Source organism: Culex pipiens, chromosome 2 (genome assembly GCF_016801865.2).
Source record: "Culex pipiens pallens isolate TS chromosome 2, TS_CPP_V2, whole genome shotgun sequence".
Taxonomy (NCBI): Eukaryota; Metazoa; Arthropoda; class Insecta; order Diptera; family Culicidae; genus Culex; species Culex pipiens.
The window spans coordinates 173,555,111-173,574,346 of NC_068938.1; the positions used below are offsets into that span (position 1 = coordinate 173,555,111).

General features: G+C 37.7%; 2 protein-coding genes across 9 annotated transcripts in view; both read left to right on the top strand.

The window, feature by feature from the left end:
• LOC120416990 (phosphatidylinositol 4,5-bisphosphate 5-phosphatase A-like) overlaps nt 1–3,694 on the top strand; it is a 53,785-nt gene extending 50,091 nt beyond the window's left edge. For all 8 annotated transcript variants that reach the window (XM_039578921.2, XM_039578920.2, XM_039578924.2 and 5 more), the window contains one exon: nt 2,698–3,694. In XM_039578921.2, coding sequence (XP_039434855.1) covers nt 2,698–2,982 — 285 coding nt within the window. In that variant the 3' untranslated portion in view covers nt 2,983–3,694. The remainder of the gene's footprint in view (nt 1–2,697) is intronic.
• Nucleotides 3,695–8,128: 4,434 nt separating this feature from the next.
• Nucleotides 8,129–17,413, top strand: LOC120416999 (probable G-protein coupled receptor Mth-like 14). The gene is made up of 6 exons (XM_039578941.2): nt 8,129–9,306; nt 15,574–16,225; nt 16,285–16,378; nt 16,459–16,580; nt 16,644–16,866; nt 16,931–17,413. The coding sequence occupies exons 1-6, from the start codon at nt 8,719–8,721 to the stop codon at nt 17,277–17,279; spliced, it is 2,028 nt and encodes a 675-aa protein (XP_039434875.1). The 5' UTR covers nt 8,129–8,718; the 3' UTR covers nt 17,280–17,413.
• Nucleotides 17,414–19,236: the final 1,823 nt, after the last annotated feature.

The window sequence follows — 19,236 nt, forward strand, 5'->3', positions numbered from 1 at the left end:
AAAACGGACCTCGGATTCGTTAACAGGGACAAAAGTTACTCCTTAGGACAAAGTTTCACGCAAATCGAAGAGGGGTCGGGGCAACTGCTGTGTGAGTTGGCGGAGAATTACCCATATGCATTATTAACAACTCTTCCTGTGAATATTTTGGCATTAAAATTTAATACATTTTATCTAATTTTTTTAACACATTAAAATTAAACACAAGCAATGATTTCTTTTTCTTCAAATCTATTTATTAACAGATATCCATTATAGGCCTATAGGGTCGTCCAACCATGGAGACACTTCAGAAGCCGGAATTTCAACGATTATAATTTTTTGTATTTCATTAAAATTATTTATTTTTGAGAGTACCAGAAGCTTTGCAAAATATGAAATGGCTTCTATAGCTTAGAACAATTAAAATAAAACTTTGTTTAAGTTTCTATATAAAATTTTAAGAAAAACAAATATTCCAGTTATGAGTTTTATGTTGTGCTAGAAAAAATGAAAAATGTCAGATAAACCATCACAATTATCACACAGCTGAAAATGTAAATCCAGACGGTTTAAAATTTGAAAGTTCAAATTTACCAGTTTGTTCGTGGGTTTTTCTCTCAGTATAAAGTACAGAAAACATAATAATTAAGGTTAGATAAATCGATATTTATTAAACTTTTTTTTTGCTTTCAACAATTTGATTCAAGTTATGTATATTTTAAATTTAGCGACAGTTTATCACGAAATTGGATTACAATTAAACAATTCAAGAAAATGTTAAAAAAACACTTTCTTCTCTACTCCTTTAATATAAACTAGCTGTTCAAATAAAGAAAAAAAAATACGAAGGAGTTTCTTCAATAAAGACATTGAAAACTTAAGATGAAAATCTTTGAAAACTTTTTTTCATACATTAAATTACAATTTTTACAATTCATCTCAATAATTATACCACAAACCAATTGATGGTATAAATGATTTGCTGATTTTTATACTCCTTGAATTTTTGCACCCAAGCCCCCCCCGAACAAAAATCCTGGCTACGGCCCTGTCTCAAGATTATTATTTTTAATAATCCCACAAAGTCCATGCACTATTTTGGAAAAAAAAAGTTTTTTCAATAGTGTTTAGAAAAATAGTTACGTTAAAAATTCTTAGTTTAAATTCCGGGGTGACTTTGATAGTCATAGTTTTTGTTGTTAAAATCATATTTAAGATGTTCAAACTTTATGTGTACGTTAAATGTACCATCACTGAAGTTGCTGGTATTGTTTTTAAGAAAAAAAATTAATGTTTATATTTAGATATTTAAGTTTATAAGCTTTTTAACAAAATAAATATAAATTTTAGGTAAAATTGTTAAAAAGTCGGAATTTTGCCTGAAATTTGTAAAAACTAGTTTTGTTTATAAAATTATCGATTTATATTGCATTTTATACTGAATTCGAAGCACTAATCACAAGTTTTCGCATTTTACATGAAATTTGTTCAACTGAAATTGCCTATAAATTTGGAGATTTTTTTAAATTGTGTTTCAAAAACACATATTATTTATTATTTACAAACTTATTTTACCTTGCATTCCGTTTTCCGATTCAAAATCATGTTCATTGAGAAAATCATGACACTTTGAGAAGTTTAAAATAATTACTTTCATCAACATTTTCTTAACTATAGTTAACTAACTTTTTAAAGTTTCCAAAATTTTATGAAAAGTTCTTTTTGAGGTTCTTTGAACACTTCTCTACCATAGTCAGAATGATTCTAAACAATTCCGTACGTATTTTAATTATACTCTTCATTTTGCGGAAAAATCGCGAACCTATCAAAGTCACCCCGGCTATCAAAGTCACCCCGTTTTACGGTATTTATTGTTTTTTCGGTTCCTGTTTCAACCGAATTCAATCAAAAAAATATATAAACATTATGTAACAAATTTGGCTTTAACAGTTGTCTTGGTTTTTTTTTAATTTATCCTGATTTGCCCTAGATTCCGGTGTTTGATGTAAAATAATCAAATTCAATATTTTTGCCTTCCTCAATGAGGAAAGGCTATAAAATCACTCGAAAAATGAACTTCTTCATTCGACCTCATAGACCCACCTTCACGTATACATATCGACTCTGAATCAAATTCTGAATAAATGTTTGTGCGTGTGTATGTCTGTAAGTCCGTGCACCGAAAAATATGCACTGGCTAAGCCGATTTGGACCGTTTTGGTCTCATTCAATCCGTCTTGGGGTCCCACATGGCCCTAGTTAAAATTACGAAGTTTAGAAAAATACTTCAAAAGTTATGCTAAAAAAAAAACGATTTTAGCTAAACATCGGAAGATTGTAAAAAGGGTGGTTTTTGTAAGAAAACCCGTCATGCTATATATATTGTTAGAAAGGTAACCTTTCTAACGCGTCCAAAAGATTCAAGATCTGACAACCCCATTAAAAGTTATGAGCACTTAAGTGTTATTTATACACTTTTTTGTGGCTGTGTAATGTAATCACTTTATGAATGCGAGGAAAGCACCAACCACCTAAAGGTGGATTAAGTAACGTTTTATAAAGTATGTATCATTAAAAAAAGTTGTAGTGGGCCGATTTGGACAGATTGTGGCTGGTATGCCGTTTTATCTTTTTTTAGCATTTTATTCTTTCAGCGATACTTAATTACTTTAATAATGTCTTCTGATATAAATTTTCTGTCACTCAATCTTGCAGGAGGACTTTACCAGCCTGAACGAGTACCTGGCGTACGAGTACACCGAGTCGTGCAAGGAGCACAAGCAGCACCAGATGAACGAGCAGCAGACCCAATACCTGAAGAACGCCCGCACGATGGAGCTGACCTTTTCGGAGAACGTGAACGTCCCGCTCGGCGTGCGCTACCAGCTGCTGTACTTCCAGAGCACGGGCTCGCGGGGCGTAACCGGCCTCGTCGGCATCAGCAACACCTTCGCCGTGGAGAAGCGCTGCCCGTCGCCTTCGTTTGACGACATTGATTGACTGAAGGTGCACCAGCAGCAGGATCAACGGCGACGGGCCAGCTGCTCCAGCGTTACCGATTCCCCCGGAAGATCACATTACTGAGGGCTGATAGTGACCATCCTTTTTGTTTCGTTGCTAGAATTAGGGCCCACTTCTCGCCTGGGGGCGCACCCGAGTGTGATAAATGATAGTCACTAAAGTTAGAGTTGCTGAAGAGAAAAATCCCGTTTTATAGAGCAAAACACGCAGTTGTTACTTGAGAAATGGTCTTTTTACTGATACAGTTTCCAATTCAAAGAGCTAGAACCGCAGAAAATTACAATTAAAATGTAAGGTTTGTGCAATCGCTACAATTGCCACTTTCACAGTGAGCTATAAAACATTGCAGTACAGTAAGCTACAAACAGCGCCACTATTCCGTTCCGTGTGCTGTTTGGTGTTTGAAAGCCAATTTGTGACCAAAAATGTGAAACTTTACTGTACCAACTTGATTCAGAAAATTCTAAACTGTAGAATAGTGCACGTCCTGTTGCCAAAATTTGGCAATTCGGTCAAGGGGTTTAGAAAAAAAAAACTAGTTTAAGGTCGTCTAGGACGATACATTAGATGTTCGCAATAGTTTTCTTCTTGAATAAGATTTAAGTGTACAATTTGTTGATTTCCCACCCGTTTCTCTCCCTTAAAAGATGTATTTTTGAAAAATGAAATAAAATGTTTATTTTTTGTTGAATAGATTCGTTGTGCACACAAGTCAGATAAAAAACACTACAAACTAAAATATTGCAAAACTAATGTAAGACAGTTTCAGTCCGACTATCAAATAAATTGATCTACAAATTCCACAGTTTCCAATATATTCAAAATCAAATACGAATCATTACCAACCAAGCCCCGAGTAGCAGTGCACAGTTGTTTGAGAGAGACGGAAGTCAGTAGATGTAATTCTTAGTCTCACACAACTAGCATTTGTTACTGGAAGAGAAATAGCTATACCCCGTTGAACACGCTTAAAGAACTACACATCTCTTGAAATAGAGCGCACTTCTAGCGAATAAAATGAGTTGAAAGTAAAAATAAACGTGAATGTGTTTTATTTACTGAAGAAGATCCGAGATGTTTATTTATTTATTTTATTTAAGACCCCAAAAAGTGTAATTTTTAAGCAAAGATTATATTATTGATTTAACGATTCCACTTTTCTTTGAAAACGATTCAAATTTATTTCATAAGGGTCTATCCACCTCAATCGTTCTGATTGTCCAAATCTAGAGTTTTTTTTAAAAGGTCCTGTAAACATATGAAACACAATAACTTTTAGGACCTTTTTTTTTAAAAAAAACTCTTGAAATGTGCCATTCAACATAAATGTTTTCTCCATTAATGACTCTATACAAATTTTAGAGCTGTTTGTACCATTTGGTTAAATTCAATTTTATTATTGTCATGCCTCGGTTAAGCACCGCATATGGGAGATGCAAACCCGAGGCGTGAATAACTGAAGCACAGAGCTTATGGGATTCTGGCTGTATGAAAAAAATTGGCTATTATCCTATGGGATCGTCCACAAACCACGTGGAAACTTTTTTTGGAAATCTGCCCGCAGCTATCCTTCAATATTATAATTTCTGGAAATTCTTACAAAAATACGTATTTAATGCAATATGCAAATTTTTGTTATCGCCATACTGCCCATGTTTACATAAATGTCCCATATGCTAAAACAGCAAGCTGAGAAAAATGAGCATGAGCATGGTTGACTGCCAATGAGCTGCTACTCCGTTATTGACGGATCAGCTGGAGTTACACAATGAACCAACAAATGAGTAGTGGGAGCTAATCATCTTCACTGTATAACCCCTGAAGATCTCTGCTTTAAGTCAATACAGTCAGTTCAACAAAGGTAGGAATGTTAGTCCGATAGTTGAAGTTGCAGACTCATCAACCACAGAGTTTGTCGCTCTATACCTGTTGACACCGCATGAGACCGTTGAATCCACAGCATCTCCTTCAAGCATCACGGGAAGTGGGGGAATTGTGTTAGTAGGGGAAGGAAAGGGAAGGTCAGGATTCATCTTGGTAGATGATATGACTAGAATGTGAACCATAATCGTTGCCTTCTGAGCTACGATGCTATGAGAAGGACTTATCATTCGCGTATTTTTATACTTCTTACCGCCAGCGTGCCATCCGAGCAACGATGCTTTGGGATGGACTTTCAAAACGAAATGAAATTTGAAATAGATCCGGATTTATTATTGGTAGATGATATGACCAGAAAGTGAAACATAATCGTTGCCTTCCGAGCTTCGACGCTTTGAGAAGGACTTAATTATATTCTCAATCCCGTATTTTTTTTAGTTCTTGCCGTCGGCGTGCCATCCGAGCATCGATGCTATGGGAAGGGCTTTCAAAACAAAATGAAATTTTTAGTAACGTATTTTTCGTTATCATGTAAACCTCAAATAGTGCTGATACACCGAACTGTTTCAATCGATTTCATGAAGTTCTTCGCGCACGACTGCTTTACAACCAACTTTACCACGAATTTACCCAGTCCGGAACGCAAACAACCGGCTCAAAAACAGAAAGACAATATATACACGACGACGCGAAGCCTTTTTTCAATAAATTCAAGAAACTTCACTACTTTCTCGCGGATTCTCGCGCGTCGATTCGTCAACTGATCTCCCCCACGAACACCACACGACTCTAAAACAGCAAGCTGAGAAAAATGCATTTAAAGTTTGTCGCACACATAAGGCAACGTGTGAAGTTTTCACGAAAAAACTGGATTTCCTCCTGATTTCTAGGACAAAGTACTGGATGATGCAAGGTTTTCTGAAAGAGCACACGATTTTGAACCAAACTGCATCTTTAACTAAAAAGTGTTGAAAATACAATGGGACATTTATGCGATCAGGGGCAGCATATGGGTTTCAAATGATCGGGATTTTTTCATATATTTCGAAAATAATAACACAATTTTTTTTAAATACTGAAAAATTTCACAGAGCTACACTGCCCATGTTCGCATAAATGTCCCATATGCAAAAACAGCAAACTGAGAAAAACGCATTTGAAATTTGTCCCACACATAAGGCTACGTGTTAAGTTTTCACGAAAAAACTGGATTTCCTCCCGATTTCTAGAACAAAGTACTGGATGTTATAGGCTCTTTAGAAAGAGCACACGATTTTGAACCAAACTGCATCAATAACTCAAAAGTGATGAAAATGCATATGGGACATTTATGCGATCATGGGCAGTACACTGCCCATGTTCGCATAAATGTCCCATATGCAAAAACAGCAAACTGAGAAAAACGCAAGGGAAGTTTGTCCCACACATAAGGCTACGTGTTAAGTTTTCACAAAAAAACTGGATTTCCTCCCGATTTCTAGAACAAAGTACTGGATGTTATAGGCTCTTTAGAAAGAGCACACGATTTTGAACCAAACAGCATCAATAACTCAAAAGTGATGAAAATGCATATGGGACATTTATGCGATCATGGGCAGTACACGTTTTCGAAAAATACTCCAAATTTCAGTTTTTTACAATACAATATGGGTATACAAATTTTTCTTACATTTCGAAGTTTAAACACAAATACTCAACATTTCACAAAACTAAGTATTTTCGAAAAAATACTTCAAATTTCAGTATTTTACAATGAATGATCAGGAATTTTGCAAACATTTTGAAAATTATAACACATTTTTTTGAAAATACTGAAAGAAATCACAAAACTACGTATTTTAAAAAAAAATATTTAAAATTTCAGTTTTGTTACAATATGGTTATCAAATAATCATGATTTTTTCATACATTTCGAAGGCCCGGTACAGTCCTTCAAAGTTTGACATTTTTTCGAAAAATCGGCCCCAGCAAAAAAGATATGCGTCGCACCTCACGACGCCCGAGACGCCATTTGAATTTGCTGGGCCGATTTTTCGAAAAAAAAAATGCCAAACTTTGAAGGCCTGTACCGGGCCTTCGAAATGTATGAAAAAATCATGATTATTTGATACCCATTTGAAGGCCTGTACCGAGCACTAGGATGCTCAAAACTTCAATGTTATATATACCAAAACATGCGCAAAGATCTGGCCTACACGCCAGTGGTGTTTTTGGCGCCAGCTCCTGTTACGTTCAATCAAGCTCATATTTTGGATTTGGGCTCAGTAGGCCCACCGGAACCAGCCCCAGAATGCCCGCCAAAAAGTCATTTTTGTTATATCCTAATAGATTTTGAGTATTTTTTTGAAAATACGTAGTTTTGGGAAACTTTGGAATATTTTCAAAACTTTTTTTTACATTTGAAATGTATGGAAAAATCCCGATCATTTGATACCCATATTGCAATAAGAATAATTTTGAGTATTTTTAGAGCACAGCATTTTCAAAATACAGGAAAAATGTATATTTTTGTGAAAAGTTTTATGTAATTGTAACTGCAATGGATAGGTAATCTGCCCATAATTGAAAATTCGACTATTATGCCAAATCAAGTATTCCGAGAAAAATGCGTTTTAGTGTTTGTCACCAAATCTCCATCAAGGCAATTTCCCATAAGAGTGGCATATTAGCCGTTTGGTTTTTCGCATCGGCAGCCAAGTCTAAACACTATTTCAGTGAAATTCAAGTTTCAGAAGATGCGTTGGAACATCCTCTATCATCTGGTGCTAATATCTAGTTTTTACCAAAAGTGGATATTAGCCGTTTTTTCAATGGTGGGCAGTAATATCATCCCGATTTCAAAACACTTAAATATTTTGAAGTTTGGATGATTTTTCATAAGATTATAGCCATTGTCTCCCATATAGCCCAAATCCCATAGGCTCTGTGCTTCAGTTTTGGTTTTGGTTTTGGTTTTGGTTTTGGTTCTGGTTTTGGTTTTGGTTTTGAGATTATATTATGCAAAAAATCTTTTAAATCTTTCGGGTAATAGAATTTTGGAAAATAGATACTGTTAAAAATGTTATACATTTTCGCTTGAATTTTTTTTCCTATTTTACGTTTTTCGACTCCTCGATCCAGCTCCCCCTAGTTCCGTTCCGCGGGGTGTTTTACCCGTTATCTTTGACGGTCATAAAAGTATTGATAAGTGGTCATATCACACAATCCTAATTGATACCAAAAGAGCGCCCATGCGCAAGGTACTTTGTAGAACTCTCGGCAGGGAAAAGCTACAAGACTCTCCCACCGCCGGCTCAGTCCCAATCTCTCCAGCCGCGTGAACAGGTGCTTGTAGTTAGTTGAGGCCTAAAAATATCCGACAAACTGTGTGATAAAAATGTGACTTTTGTGATAGCATGTTAATTCCTGTGTGAGTTCGCGCGCGCGTTAATTAAAGCAGCCAGTTACGTCACCACGGTGCTGCGTATTTCGTTGGGGGCGCAAATATTTGCTCGCGAATTCATCATCAGCTGTGAAATTGTTGAGGAAGACCGGTTCCGTAGTACGCACCGCCGCTGGTTTGCGACAGTCGTCTACGCGCAGTAGGGACGTTCTTCCGATAAGACTGGTAGTGATCTCTGCCAAGTGTTCAGTACACATTACGCGGTACGCGACCGGACAACGCGTTGAAAGTGGACAAGTGTTCTTGGAAGGAGTGATAACTGTGCTACACCTCGTTTCTTGAAGTACCAAGGTTGAAGATTGTGCGATATTGGACAGGGTTTCGTAAAAAAGTAACACTCAAGAATCTTGTCAACGAGATTGTGTCAGTGCGATTGCATAAAGTTGGGCAACATGCGCCTGAAAGTAGGCACGGCTTTGTTGTTCTTGCTAGTTCTAGCAAAACAAGGTCGAGCCCTTCCGGGACTGCTGGAAGGAAGTGGAGATTACGACGACACAGAGGTGCTCGGCACCTCGAAGAATCCGTACGCGGCTACCAAATCGGTAGACGACGAAATTCCGGATTCTGGCGATACCGACGGTGCGAACTACCCGGAGGATGACGATGATTACGACGTTACAGATGACGGTGGTGAGTCCGTACAAAGCAACAACGCTACCACCAATACAAAGTCCTCGATAGCATCTCTGGACACTGGACCCATCCGGTTCAACCTGATGGAGAGCTTCGCAACGGATGTCAAAACAATTGACGAAGACATCTTGGATCCAATCGAGTCCGACGATGGAATCTACCCTGAAGATGAGGACGATTACAACATTACGGATGTCGGTAGCGAGTCCGCCAGTACAAAGTCTCCGTTGGACAGTGGACCCCTCCGGTTTAATCTGATGGAGAACTTTGCGTCGGATAACGATACGTTTGAGCCGGCGCTGACTGCGAAGAAAGAACCGGAAGTTCAAAGCTGTAGCGGACACAAGGTATGTACGTCACTCACGTGTGACAACCGTTTAAGATATTCGAAAAGTAATGTTCTGATAAACTCCCCCGGTGAATCACACTGTAATCAGTTATGATTCTACGGAGCGGGATTGCTTCTTGCAAGAAATTGCAATAAATTACGAAAGTCAGCAGAAAAAAGGCAGGTTAGGGTGCAGTGCGTTCTTTGCTCAAAGGTTAGGCTCTTCGTTAGGGGGTAGGTAGACAGCGGCAGAGGTTGGGCTTCTTGACTGATAAGATTCGGCGCCGGGCTGTGGAATGTGTGTGTTTGCAAGCAAACTGGGCGGTGCAGTTGATCGAAAGGTGACGAATGGGGGGATTAGACGGTAGATTACATAGTTGCCAATGTAATCGATTGTCTTTAGAAACATTTCTTGGGAAAGAATCAAAGCAATGAAAACTTTTTATTCATAACATAGTTTCAGAAAGTAGTTTTAAGATTCCAATTTGAATTAACAAATCTAGATTTTTTTGTTTAGGTTAAAAGAAATTTTAGAAATTGTACTCTTTAGCTGTTTTTGAAATCGCCTTGATTCAGGGATACAGGGAAAAGTTACTTGAAATCGAAAAACTTAACTAGTTTCGACAATTTTCTGATTTGGTTGGAGAATTGATGAAAGAGTCATATATCTTCATATAAGAATTTGATTGCAAAACGTCAGTCATTTTGAAGCTGTATGAAAATAACACAGGTAAAGCCAATACTAATTTTTGTTATCGTCTGCCCCTATCTGAATTTTTTTCCGATAATCAGGGAGCGGATTTTATTTTTTTTTTACATTTTTGCCTAGCATGATTGAGGTATTAAAAGTTCAAAAGTAGCTAATGCTTTTAATAACCTTGAGGTTCATAAAAATTTAATTTTTGTAATGAGTTACAAATGAGATATTTTCGAAATTTGGAAATTAGACTTTATTGTAGCTGCGTTGAGAATTTAGGGTAGATAACAAATGTTGCTTGTAAAATGGATGACCGATTCATATAAAAAAGAATAATAAAAGTGTATCATGAAATAGTTCAGAGCTAACCTTCTATATTTTTTTTATTATTTGAAGTTTCAAAAACTATAAAGTAATCAGTCTGATTTTAAGGCGAACGCAACTTTTAATTTTGATTTTTTTTATTTCGATGAAACATTGTCCATGCATTCCCCGTGTAAAAAGAAGCAATTTTTCATCACTAGTTTTTCCATATATCCATTTTGGGGGCTGGTCTTGTAGGGGTATATACTGCCCCTGGTCAATAAACGTCCCATATGCATTTTCATCACTTTTGAGTTAATGAATGATTGATTTGGTATCTTCGGCAAAGTTTTAGGATATGAGGTACGCGGATTAAAAAAATTCCGATGTTTTTATTTAACTTTTAAAGATTTTTATTTATGATTTTTTTTATTTGTTTGGGGGGACAAAAAAAGACATCTTTTGAACCATAGTGCAAAATTTGCTTTAGGAGAAAGGTTTTTTTTTTGAAAATATCGAAAATCTAATTTGCAATCGAAAAGTACTTCACATTTATTTGATAAAATGTATCGTTTTCGAGTGTAAATAATAAATCAGGTATACATTTTCTTTTTTTTTGTATTTAAAAATACCAGCACGCCTGAAAAAAATATTTTTGAAAGGCTGAAAAAATTACCGACAGTTTTCTCTCTGAGACATTGTTAATCGGACAATTAGTTTCTGACAGCCTCACAAATTATTCGAATCTGCGAAATTGATTTTTTTCTAAGTTTCACTTTGTTAGCTTTAATTTCAACCAATGATATCTTGGTCTATTGATCCAATTTTCAATGTTAAAAGGTGAAACTGTTGTGATTTTTTTCCTGATCTTTTCAATTTAAATACTTGAAAATAGTAGTTTATGCAACAAGTTGCAAAAAGAGGATTTTTTCAGCACGAGTCGTACATTTATCCAACGAGGTTCACCGAGTTGGATAAATACGAAGAGTGTTGAAAAAATCAAGTTTTGCAACGAGTTCCATACAACATTTTTTGCAACTCCAAAAAACACTCATTGAGTGAAATTTTAAGTCAAATTTTCATGTATTTTGTCAATAAATCGTTTAAATCAAATTTTTTTTGAAAAGTGATACTTTTCGAAACAAGTGCTGAAAAGTTCAACTTTTCAGCACCCATTTCAGTGCTGAAAAGTAGAACTTTTCAGCATTTATTTTGAAAAGGGTTACTATTCGATTCTGGTATTTTTGGTACAGAAAAGTAGGCTGTTTCGTCGTTTGAGAATGACAGGAAAAGTAAGAAGTTTCACGACGGAATTGCAAAATAGTAGTTTATGCAACAAGTTGCAAAAAGAGGATTTTTTCAGCACGAGTCGTACATTTATCCAACGAGGTTCACCGAGTTGGATAAATACGAAGAGTGCTGAATAAATCAAGTTTTGCAACGAGTTCCATACAACATTTTTTGCAATTCCGAAAAACACCCATTGAGTGAAATTTTATGTCAAACTTTCATGTATTTTGTCAATAAATCGTTTGAATCAAAAAAAATGTTGAAAAGTGTTACTTTTCGAAACAAGTGCTGAAAAGTTCAACTTTTCAGCACCCATTTCAGTGCTGAAAAGTAGAACTTTTCAGCATTTATTTTGAAAAGTGTTGCTATTCGATTCTGTTATTTTTGGTACAGAAAAGTAGGCTATTTCGTCGTTCAAGAATGACAGGAAAAGTAAGTAGTTTCGCGACGGAATTGCAAAAAAAATATTATAATGTCTAAGCTTTGAAATTAGGAAAACTATCTATTTTCATATTTGAAGACCTTTTCAAAAGAAAAGCTTTATTTCAAAAAAATTAAACTATTTTTATTGAAAAAATCTGAAAATTACACAAAAGTTTTATTCATCAGTTGAATGTTACAGGATAATTACTGCCCACCATTGAAAAAAACGGCTAATATCCACTTTTGGCAAAAACGAGATATTAGCACCAGGTGGTAGAGGATGTTCCAACGCATCTCCTGGAACTTGAATTTCACTGGAATAGTGTGTAGACTTGGCTGCCGATGCGAAAAACCAAACGGCTAATATGCCACTCTTATGGGAAATTGCCTTGACGGAGATTTTGTGACAAACACTAAAACGCGTTTTTCTCGGAATACTTGATTTGGCATAATAGCCGTATTTTCAATTATGGGCAGATTAGGTGACACTGAAAAAAAAAAAATTTCCTCGAATTGAATTCTTTGTGAGGCCTTTTTATAAACATTTTTTTCAGGGATGATTTTGTCACAAGTAGTTTTTTTTAAATGCGAACAATTTTCAGAGCTAAATGAAGGAACGGTTTAATACTGTTTTACCTCCATGATATGTCAATTATTACGATGATTTAAGAATTTTCGTAACATTATCATTCTTAATTATATATTTTTTCCGGTCATAAATTATCGAGAAATTTGTTCCTGGTGACACGTCAGTTCGTTACTGCTATAACCCACTGAGAATTTTGACTCGAGCCCCGACTCGATTCAGGCTCGATCTCGAGCCAGATCGACTCGAGGCTCGAGCCGAAATGGGAAGTTACTTAACTTTTTAAACATATCTCCTAAACCAGATTTTGCTCCATCACGCACTATAGCTCAGAAGATATCTTTGTAATCCCCTGAAACTTTTAAAGGGAAAATTAACATTCAGTTAGGCCGTTGCAGTGCGTGGCCGAATGGTTACGCTGTCCGCTTTGTAAGCGGATGATTCTGGGTTCGATTCCCATCTGCTCTAACCTTCTATCGGATGAGGAAGTAAAATGTCGGTCCCGGCCTTGGTTGTTAGGCCGGTCAGTCATTCCAGGTGGAGGAGTCGTCTCCATGCCATAAGTACAAACAACACACCAAACCAAGCCTACTCCGGTGGAATCGCTGGCGGCGGTTGGACTCGCAATCCAAAGGTCGTCAGTTCAAACACTGGGGTGGAAGGTTCCTTGGAGTAGAAAGAGGTTTGGGTGCTCTCTCCATTCAAGCCTTCGGACTCCTAGGTTCGAGCAGAAACTTGCAATAGAGACCACAAAAGACCCGGGGGTCGTTAATGTGGATGGTTTGATTTTGATTTTTGATAGGCCGTTGCAAATATTCTTCAATGTATATGTTCCTTTAAAATTGCTCCGGCAAAAAATATGTTTTTCAAAAAACCAGAAAATTAAAAATGTGAGGGACTTTTATGTAAAATTAGACGCCCGATTTGATGGCGTACTGAAAATATATAAAAAAAAGTATTTTGGAAATAAAAAATTCAAAAGTATTTTTGACTGTAAAAAATTCAAATCTGCAACAACTCAGAAGGGGCATTTTAGTAAGGTTAAGTTTAAGATTTTTCAATGATTCTTATGCATGTACAATTGTACGGTAAGCACGACGACTGCAACCAGAAGAGAGTCATTTGGTCTAAAACTACAAAAAAATGAGTAAAAGAAAACATTTTTTTTTTTGAAAATTTCAATTAAAAGTGTGGTGCCAAACATAAAGGGATGGCCCAATCAGTACCAAACTTGAGATTTCTATCGATAGATGAACATTCTTTCCAAGTTTGGTCGAAATCAGTGATGGTCGAGTCCAAAAGTATACTCAGTTGACATGGAATGAACGAAATTAAAAAATATAGTACTACAACCTGAATACGGTAAAACTTAGGGTTATTACACCTCAAACGGAATAGCGCATTTGTAATCAACATTTTCTGATCTAACTCAAACTTTATGAGGCTGTTGATACTATCAAAACATGCAACAATACCAACCTTCATCCAAATCGGACCGCATCTTCCTTTTCAGCAACACTCTAAAGTTTCGTCTTTTTCGCGATTTTCATAACTTCACCATTGCGAGGTTGTCGTGCTATCTTATCGTACGGCGCTTCCGATGTTCCGAGAAAAACTAGAAGACGAAATGAAAACAATAACAAACACGTTTTGTTTGGTTGACCATTCCGTGCATTGTTTGGTTACCGGAGTCCCGAGTTAAAAACATTTACAATAGTCGGGCATGCACGTGTGTCAAACGCGTTCTGACCTGAAATCTCTTTTGCCAGTTGACGCACTTACTTCAATATACAGGGTGTGTTTAGATAGCACGACATGAATGACAATTTTTTTTTGAATATCTCAGCATTTAAATCGAATTTTGGGGATCTGTGAAAGTCAAAAGGTGTGGCATTGAGAGCTGCACAAAATGGCGTTTTAATTTTAATTAACTTGCACGTGTGACAAGATAGCACGACAACGACTATTTTCAAACAGCGATATCTTGAAACCATATATGTTCGATTCAGGACAAAGTTTGAGTTCGATCATAAAAAGAAGTTTTCCAGATTGCCCCTTTTCTGTATGATTGAGGTGAATTGACAATAGAAAAAAATAAATTTTAAAGAAAATGTTTGTTCGCAACTTCATTTTTCAAAGCTATTGAGGTTGGTAGTCTTAAGGAATATTTAATTTAAATGTAACAATGTTTTGAAATATGGTTGTTAATTAAAAACCTGTGTCGGGAACCGTGGTGTAGGGGTAAACGTGATTGCCTCTCACCCAGTCGGCCTGGGTTCGATCCACAGACGGTCCCGGTGGCATTTTTCATGACGAGATTTGTCTGATCAAGCCTTTCGTCGGACGGGAAGTAAATGTTGGCCCCGGACTAACCTAAAGGTTTGGTCGTTAGCTCAGCCCAAGTGTAGGAGTCATCTCCCTGGGTCCTGCCTCGGTGGAGTCGCTGGTAGGCAGTTGGAATAACAATCCAAAAGGTCGTCAGTTCGAATACCGGGGTGGATGGAAGCTAAGGTGTAAAAAAAGGTTTGCAATTGCCTCAACAATCAAGCATTCGAACGCCTAGTTTCGAGTAGGAATCTCGCAATCGAGAACGCCAAGGCAATGCTGTAGAGCGAATAATTTGTTTTTTTTTTATTTTAAATAAAAACCTAAATGGTGAAATATGAATATCTGCATGATTCATTACCAAATAGCCATGAAGGCTTGGCGCGAATGTGCAAATTATCAAACACCATGCGTCTTCGGCGTCCTTCAACCAAGCATGCAACTTGATATGTATCATCAATCGTTCCGATTACCACGCTGAATGATTCAATCGAAAAATTCCTCAAAATAGTCCATCGTCATTATCACAGCGAGGGCCAGTGCTTATCGCAATCCGTTACCTGACAAACGTAACGCGCTAATAATAGTCAATAATTTCATCATTCTCGTCCCGTCGAAAGTAACCTCCTTCTTTTTTTCTCTCATTTTTCCCACGAGATTAGAAGCTCGCATCGCAGCCGGCTTTTGTCAACAGCACGGTCAACGTTATCAGGAAGTGCTGTCCACCGGGTGAAAGCATCCAGCTGGGTGACCGACCGGGTCAGGCCGCCCTATGCCGTCCCGGGGAACCGCACGGACCCTTCCAGGTGGATGCCATCTACGCCGCGTTCTACGAGCTGTGCATCGAAGATCTGGAGGAGCCGGTTCCACCGCCCCTCGGAGTGGCCTACGGAAATCCGTGCACCCACGAGCACGACATGCTGACCTACAGCCAGGAGTGGCACGACCTGCTGTACGTGGTCCAAAATGGGTCGCTGCTGGTCACCAACGGTCACGCCAACTCGTGCAACCTGTTCGATCTGTACTGCTTGGACGTGAACCGCGACGGAGGGGCGCTGACGGCATACGTGTGCTACTCGGAGGCCCGCTGGAACCTTGGCGGGGACATCTTCCGGGGGCAGATGCTGGCGCTGGCACTCTGTTTGATCTTTGCCATTCCGCTGCTGCTGGCGACGGCGTACTTTTACGTGGCGATTCCGCGGTTTAACGATATCCACGGGAAGGCACTTTCGCTGAATTGTGTCAACTTTGCGATTGCACTGCTGCTGGAGAGCATCTTCCAGCATCGGACGAAGGGCAATGGGTCGACTGATGGTGAGAGAAGAAATTGTTAAATTTTGAACAGGTTATTTAAATATTATTTTTGTTTTCAGATACGATTGTGCTGGCAAACTATGCTGAGTACTTCATTCTGGCCACGTTCTTCTGGTTGCTGGTGAACTGTGTGAACAATTGCATTCATGCTTGGTAGGTATCTTTATGAATAAAATTAGGAATCTCCACTCGTTGAAACATTATTTATTCAATGATTTTTTTTATTATTCTAGGTATTTCCTTCCAAGGGGCATCCAAATCAAAATGGGTGGCGAAAAACGCACTTTTGCACTGTACGCTGCCTTCGCTCAACTGTCGCCGTTGGCCATCATCTTGCTTAATCCGCCACACGCAGGTAATTTTCGATTTTGAATCATAATATCGAAATAAATGTAATTCACTGGTCCTTCAAATCCAGACCACACCGCGGTCAAGCACTACTTCTTCGTGCCGATCATCGTGATCATCTCGCTGAACCTGCTTAGCTTCGTCATCACGTACTGGGGCTTCCAGCGGGTCAGCAACATGCTGATCGATCACTACATCACCAGGGGTCGACTTAGTGGCACCACCAGCGGCGATTCTTCGCTGGCCAACCTGCCCAACATCCGGCAGGTGGACGTGAACCGGGCCAAGTACATGTGAGTTCAACTTGATTACCTAATTGTGTTTGAACATTTCAAGAGCGTTGCGTTTCCCCTCCAGGACCAAATACACCGCCATGCTGTTTGTGGTGATGTCCGGCGTGTGGAGTGTCACAATTGCCACGTACTACACCACGCGGACCATCCCAATTCTGTACGACATCCTGTTTGGGCTGCAGGGCATCCTGATCTTCATCATCTTCATCTGTCTGCCGAGACCGTTCCGGACGGTGAAGGGCTGGTTCCAGAAGAACCACTACTGCGGCTGCCATCCCGATCCGGACGAGGTGGATCTGCGGCGGAACCGAAACTCGTACCGGGTTAGTGGCACCACCAATGGTGCCAATAATGGCGCGGCGAGGGAAAGTGTCCCGCTGAACAATGTGACCGTGACGAAGGTGGCATCATGAAGAGTGAAAGGGTGTCACTCTCGGTTTCTCTCGCTTCTATTTCTGTCGTTCGAATTTCAGTAGATAATTTTAATAAAATACTGTAAGTCATGTGGTTACTATAAGTTTTGAAATAAAATCTATGTTAAATTATAGTAGAGTAAGTAAAAATACTTGTGCATATTTATTTTGAGAAAAAAAACCAGCCTGATGGCAAGATTGTCAAATCGTATGTATGGACCTTGGCCCCCATTTTTTGGTCGCTTTACCCTTCCGACTCTTAATATAGGGTAAAAGTGCCAGCAAATGTGCATATGAAAAAAAGTTTTTTTTGTGTAAAATAATTTAAAAATAAATGTTTAATGAATTATTTTGAATATGTTTCGTAAAAAATTAACGAATAAGTTAAATAAAATGTCATCCAACCGTTTTGTGGGTGAAAAAATATATTGCTTTACGAAAATAACTTATAAAGGCAAAAATATTTGTAAAAAAGTCAGTTTGTCGGTATTATGTTTACTTGTTTTGTACGATACACAACACTGTCAACAATGCAGTCACATAAATCGCTTAATTACGTTGAAATTGCGCTAAGCGAAATGAGTTCTCGTGGTTGCCAAACTATGCGCTACATAAATTTTTAACGTCACATTCAATTCCATAAACTCAATGTAAATATATTGCAAAAATTAAACTCGACAATCATTTTTAAAAATTGAAAACATTTACATTAAATAAAATTATTTTCAAATTTACTCAGAAAAGGCATGTATACCCTATTTTGCACAACCAGTTTACGGATCGTTCACCCTATATGGACTGTCAAAAGCGAGGTACACTTTTTGACAAGCTTGCCACCAAACAAACTTTATCTTAATGACTTCTCTGTCATCAATGAGACACGCTAGGTTAATAATGATTCCTTACTGAGCAATTCTCTGGGATTTCGATAAAGGTTGAACATTCGTATTTTTTTTTATTTGCCTCAAACTTTGCCTTCACATTGGTACATCCAAAGAGTTTTAAGGGTGACATCAAAAAATGATATATAAATGTACTAAAATCTATATTTTGAGAACTAATTTGCTGATCGATTTGTTGTCTGTAGATAAGTAAAATGCAAATAATAATTGCTACACCTCAAAAAAATCCCGCTTTTTTCTTGCACTTTTTATCACAAATAAATCAAGCAAAATAATGTGAATGAACCAATGTAAACTTGTAAACAAGGTTCTTTTCTTGTAACTTGTAAACACTCAATCATCACTGAGCAAATCTTTGCCGACTGGAGTTCGCAACCATTCAATCGCTTCTCCCAACGACACAAATAGGTACTTCGTGAATTTTGTTGTCTACTCCGTCCATCGACCCGAGTCACACACGAATACAGAGAGGAGAGAATCTAATAACATACCAACTCGGCGCTCTTGTGGCTCGCACTACCACAGTTTGCCGTAAATTTGTGTTTGGCATGATGGAAATTGCTTTTAAATTGAAACACATTTTTGATGACAATGATTTTAAGCAGTTTAATAAATGTGCAATACAAAGCCGATCGCAAACTCTTTCGACTCAGCTTTGAGTGACATAACGCAATCGGTCTCTCTGATCCAATCGCTGTACTACCCGAATGGAATGAGAGCGAGAGCAAAGAGAGAGTATTCAGTAGCGATCGGTGTGGAAGTGACAAGCGGTAGGAAATAGCTTTTCGTCACATTCGATATTTGATCGCGAGTGAATGAGTCTTTTTGGAGCATTTAGGGCTCTTGCTTGTAAACAATAGCCTATCCTGCTCGCCTCAGTTAAAATTTACATTTGGAAAATTTAAAAACGTTTGTCGTAATTTTCTTCATGAGAAATTTATTATCCATAAACATCAATCAATTTACCCTTTCATTTATCGATTATAACCGATAAATTGATTTAAAACCATCAAATTGAAATTAAGATATCTAAAAACAGACACAGAGATATTTTC